The sequence below is a fragment of the Schistocerca serialis genome, chromosome 6 (assembly GCF_023864345.2).
Source record: "Schistocerca serialis cubense isolate TAMUIC-IGC-003099 chromosome 6, iqSchSeri2.2, whole genome shotgun sequence".
Taxonomy (NCBI): domain Eukaryota; kingdom Metazoa; phylum Arthropoda; class Insecta; order Orthoptera; family Acrididae; genus Schistocerca; species Schistocerca serialis.
This window is the reverse complement of record NC_064643.1, coordinates 307,356,502-307,361,703: the sequence shown is the minus strand read 5'-3', so window position 1 is coordinate 307,361,703 and position 5,202 is coordinate 307,356,502. Positions and strand designations below refer to the sequence as shown.

The following is a 5,202-nucleotide window of genomic DNA, read 5'->3' as shown; positions in this document are numbered from 1 at the left end:
TGTGCAGGAAGTACATCTTAAAAACCAAAATTGCTTTACAAACACAGACAAAAATAAACCATTCATCAAGATGATAATTCCCATATACTTTTGCGATATATTATTAACAGGTAATTAAAATTGAAAAGGGACATTATACGTGACGCTTGTCGGTAAATACTAAGATTTCCAGCTGCGACATCCAGACATCATCACTAAAGAGTTTTACTGTACAAACGGTAAAAGAAATTCTTTGGTCGTTGGTTTCAAGGATAGGAGGAAGTAGTTACCAAGAACCTCTAACGAATCGGGCACATTCCTAGCAGCAGAACTTTTTAGGTAAGCTTGCGAATCAGGTCACACTCCTTATACGATACATGCAAGGCCAAGGAGATGTCTTCGCGAGTCCTTGTTGGATGGATACGGTTTCCCCTGGTACCGGAAGGTATATAAGGAAGACAGCTACAGCATTCTACAACGTACCAACAACTCACCGTGATGGAGAGCTGCGTCTTTCCTGTGGTACTGCTGGTCGCTCTGACCTTTGTCTGTGCCTACAACAACAAATATGACAACTTCGACGTGGAGCAGGTGCTGATTAACGATCGCCTGCTCAGAAGATACCACGAGTGCCTCGTCTCGAATTCCGATGTCTCCTGCACTGCCGAGGGCAAACAACTGAAACGTAAGTCAAATGGCAACACACTGATTCTTGTGGTTATAGGAAGATAAGTAAAAACAAAGAGAGTGCGTTCTGCTGTTTGAGATGTATATCTGATATTTTTTTCCCGTCACATTTGGTAAGAATGTGTGTAAATTCAGTCTCTTACACATTCCACAAACCTGTTCCCTTTCAGTCTTCCGTTTCTCGTATCCTTCGTGGGACAATCGAGGATGTATATTTTCATTCCAAAATTAGCTAGATGAGTAAGTATGGGTTACAGTTCTATAGAGTTGACAGATAAAGGTGAAATTATTCACCCTTTAGAAAATGTCATTTTATCACTGAGGTATAGAGAAATGTTAATCCCATATCAAAACTATTTTCTTGTGCAAAACACACGAGATTTAAGCCCTAAGGACACATCGAAATCACAATCGAAATCAGTTGTAGTTGCCACACACTTCTTTATTACATACACATGGCTCATAATACATTCACAGTAACTATAATTGCAACAAAGCTTGTCTTATAGAACACAAAAATCCTTTAAGATATCTTTTATATATCGTTTTCTATTAACCACTTACATTAATTTAAACCATGTCCATGGACCCATAATTAATTCAATATGACTGACAAATCACACCTACTTCATCACTTACATGGAAACTCTTTTATCTATCTTTTCATCACATCCAAGTTCGTAATTCAACGGACAGTAATGTTTTAAGGCTTCATTGGCCAACTTTTCATAAATTAAAAACAATATTCATCAAATTATCGTTCGTAAAATATGACTGACTTAACTAGCTCAGATAAAAGTTCCGAGTTCCGCAAACACCAATATTTTTAAGGTTTACTCCGGCAACTTTTCATTAAATGAAACACTATTCATAAAATCGTTATTAAGATAAATATGGCTGACCTAACAAACACAGTGTTCAACAGACAGTAATGTTTTAAGGCTTCCTTGGACAACTTTTCATAATTCAAACACAATATTCATAAAAGCACGCTCGTAAAAAACTATCCCAGTTAAAAGTTCTGAGTTCAATAAACACCAAAATTGTAAGGTTTACTCGGCCAACTTTTCGTTAACTAATACAATGTTCATAAAATCCTGATTCATAAAATACGACTAACTCACATCCAAGTTCTGAGTTCAACAAGCCCCAAAATTTTTACAGTTTACTCGGCCAACTTCAGATGAATTAGAACAATACTATTTGCATAAACCAGGTTGGTATGATTTCAGTACCTGACTATAACGAGAAGATCTTCCCAAGAAAAACTTAACAGGGGCCGCTTCCACTCTACATGAGAATTAATGATGGACGCGAGCACACCAAAGATTTTAACCAATACAAGAAATCCACGGGACAGGAAATGAAATAAAAAGGTACTCAACTTCGTACTGCGATTGAACTTCAGAAACCTTAACTCTCTACCGAAAGGATGGAATTACAGGACAGTAACAACATAACCCGAATATTCTGGGGCATGAGATACATAATTCTAACTGCACAACTAGTTATCAACATCTTTCAATGATATACTACACAAATGAAACCAACAGAATCAACCTCCGTAACTTACTTGGGCAGTCACCGTTCTTAAAATTTGGTTAGCCAATCCCTTAAAACCGTCGCTAAAATAATGGCATAAAAGTTACAATAGCAAGAATAATCTCGGCGCACATTTAAAGGCCAGACAAAAATAATGAGATGACAGTTATAATGGGAAAAATATTTCAGCGCAGCCTGGAACGCCAAACACAGACTAACGCACTACTTAGCTACACTTATAGCTACGTGTTTAGCCATGCGTCGTGTCTGTTTCGTGGGCGTCGTTACACTTAATTAACTGCCGTCAAAGTATCAAGTGACGACACCAAATTCAGTGATAAGCAACTGGAACAATTCCAAATAGTTTTCAGTACACTGGAATAGTTAGTTAATATGAACACCACCCACCGAAGCAGCTCGACGACTCCAATTCATTCAGCCTGTGTAGCTTATAGCCAACTCGGCGGAACTTGTCCTTTCAACCTCGAGGATATCCCCATCACCATGGACATAAGATCTTCATTGTAACGGTTAAACTCGCAATAGCGGCTGGCCACGCTCCTTCGTCATGCAGACTCGGCCTCTCGCCGTGCTGCATACAAGCACAGTCCCACGTCACTCCACCTCACACCGCGGATACCCGCACACCAGCCCCCAGCAGAGCGCGCGAACTGCAGTTAAAATCCCAGCCGCCAAAGATGTGGCGAAGACAAATAAGCACCGAAGTCGACTGAACGACGAAAAGAAGTGATGGAATCCTGGAGCCAGCAACGCACTAGCTTATCAACTATATTAAAATATATCTTGTAATATAAAAACAGTGTGTGGTAACATACACTGTCCAGTCACACTGACGTGACCACCTGTCTAAAGTCTAAATAACCTTTTGTAGCGCGGACCTACAGGGACGTGGAGCCGTGCCGACTGCTGTGCCATGGCAAATTGCGCCAGGTTTCTTGGTTGGGGATGCATGGCGTGAAAAGCCCGATCGAGGGGGTCCCACAGATTCCTGATTGGGTTTAAATCCGGGGAGTTCTGTGCCAGGAGGATACGATAAAGTCAACCTGCTCTTAGGACCACGTACGCCCACTGCAAGATGTGTGACTCGTTGCATTGTCCTGCTGGAAGATACCATCGTACCGTAGAAAACGAAACTGCGTCCTGGCGTGGACGCAGTCCCCGTTGACAGACACTTACTTGTGTTGATCTAGTGAGCCTTCAAGAATAATAAGTTCACTCAGGGGATGCCACGAAAATTTTCCCCAGACCATAACGCGCCCTTCTCCAACCTGGACCCTGCCAAAGATTGTTGCATCGTGTTTGCTTTAAAACGTTTCACGCCGCACACACCAACGGCCATCTGCCCGATGGAACACAAAACGTTTTTCACCTCTTGCCACTCAGTGGACGTCCAGTTGCGTACTGGCATGCAGTGTCCAGCCTTCGGCCCAGTGAAAAGTAGTCACCATGGATGCATGAACCAGGTATCTTTCCATACGCAGCAAAGTTCGCTGAACAGTCGTTGAGAAGACACTGTTGATAGGCCCTTGGTTCATCTGGGGCGTTCCGTTGCTCAATAGTTTGATGTCTATTCGTCCGTACGTATCTCTGCAACTTCGTTCACCCCCGCTTATATCCTGTTGTGCGCCACAGTTGCCTCGGCGTTGGTTTTGAATAGCGCCATTTTGCCATGCACGGCATACTTTAACTACGGCGGCACATGAGCACTTTACAGACTTTGCCGTTTCCAAAATTCTTCCACTCTTGGCCCGAAAGCCAATGATCTTACCCTGCTGGGTGTCAGATAGATTGCTGCATTTCCGCATTACGACAACGACTGTGCTGTTTTCCTCGTCACTCCTGTCTGTGAATGGTCATTGTACGCTGATTCCGAAAATAAGTAATGGTCACATTAGTGTGTCTGGACCGTGTATGAGGTGTTAACACCTTCGGTTTTTCGCCTCTAACTAGTGGTGCTGATTTCTTCCAACCTTCCTTTTAACAGAGCGTTTCAGAGTATGTTATTTACATGTAGTAATCATTTTGAATTATGTCAATTAGAAAATACTGGAAAAAGTAGAAAAACAAATCCTCACCACAATTCTAACCGGCCTCTTTATAGGGACATCTCCCGTCCCCTATTAGATCCCTCCTGTTCTTGTGTCGTGCTACCTTTATATCGAACAACATGATTTAGTACCATGTTACTTTTCATTTTGCGTTACCACTTACTATGTTTTTTCCGTTTGTGGGTGCCTCAGACTTAGAGACCTTTTGAGAGTGTTGAACGATAGGGCATGTAGAATTTCCCAAGAATGTCACAACTATTGTCGTATAACCTTAATGGGAACGTAGTGCTGTGGAGTAACCTCAGTGTGTATTGTTGTAGGTACTTTACCAGAAGCCCTGAAGACAGACTGCCGCCAGTGTAGTGAGACGCAGAAAGCTCAGGCTGAGAAGGTGATCAAGTTTCTCATCCACAAGAAGCCAGACCTGTGGAAGTCGCTGGAGAGCAAGTACGATCCAGCTGGCACTTACAGGCGAAGGCACGACGCGGAACTGAAGAGGCTCTCTGATTGAAATACAGAAGTTGATTTCTTCTTGAAATATTCATGATCTAAGGTCTTATTGTTGATCAGGTTTTCAGTATCTGTGGTAAATAAACATAAATAAAATACTGTATGTATGAAACAGGCAGTGGTACAACTATTTCTTTATACCTTTAATTTCCAGCTTTCAGATCGGATTTTTTGAGTTGATCTGCTTGGGAAATACAGAAACACTCCTTATCCGCAAAGTCAACACTATATGAACCTTCTAAACCTGGTCCTCACACTTTTCATTCTCCGCGCTCAGTCGCCATCACTATGACAGCGCCAGTTTTACAATGATCGGAAAAAAATATTATGAAATTACCTGTCAACCTGTTTCTTATATTTTAAAACATTTGTTATTTGAAGACGAGGTTATGAAACAGTAAACCCCAAACCAAAT

The 5,202-nt window shown here is 41.7% G+C and overlaps 1 protein-coding gene across 1 annotated transcript; it reads left to right on the top strand.

The window, feature by feature from the left end:
* Nucleotides 1–477: 477 nt before the first annotated feature.
* Nucleotides 478–4,788, top strand: LOC126484838 (ejaculatory bulb-specific protein 3-like). The gene is made up of 2 exons (XM_050108433.1): nt 478–664; nt 4,598–4,788. Exons 1-2 carry the CDS (start codon nt 478–480, stop codon nt 4,786–4,788), a joined length of 378 nt encoding a protein of 125 aa, XP_049964390.1.
* The last annotated feature ends 414 nt before the right edge of the window (nt 4,789–5,202 follow it).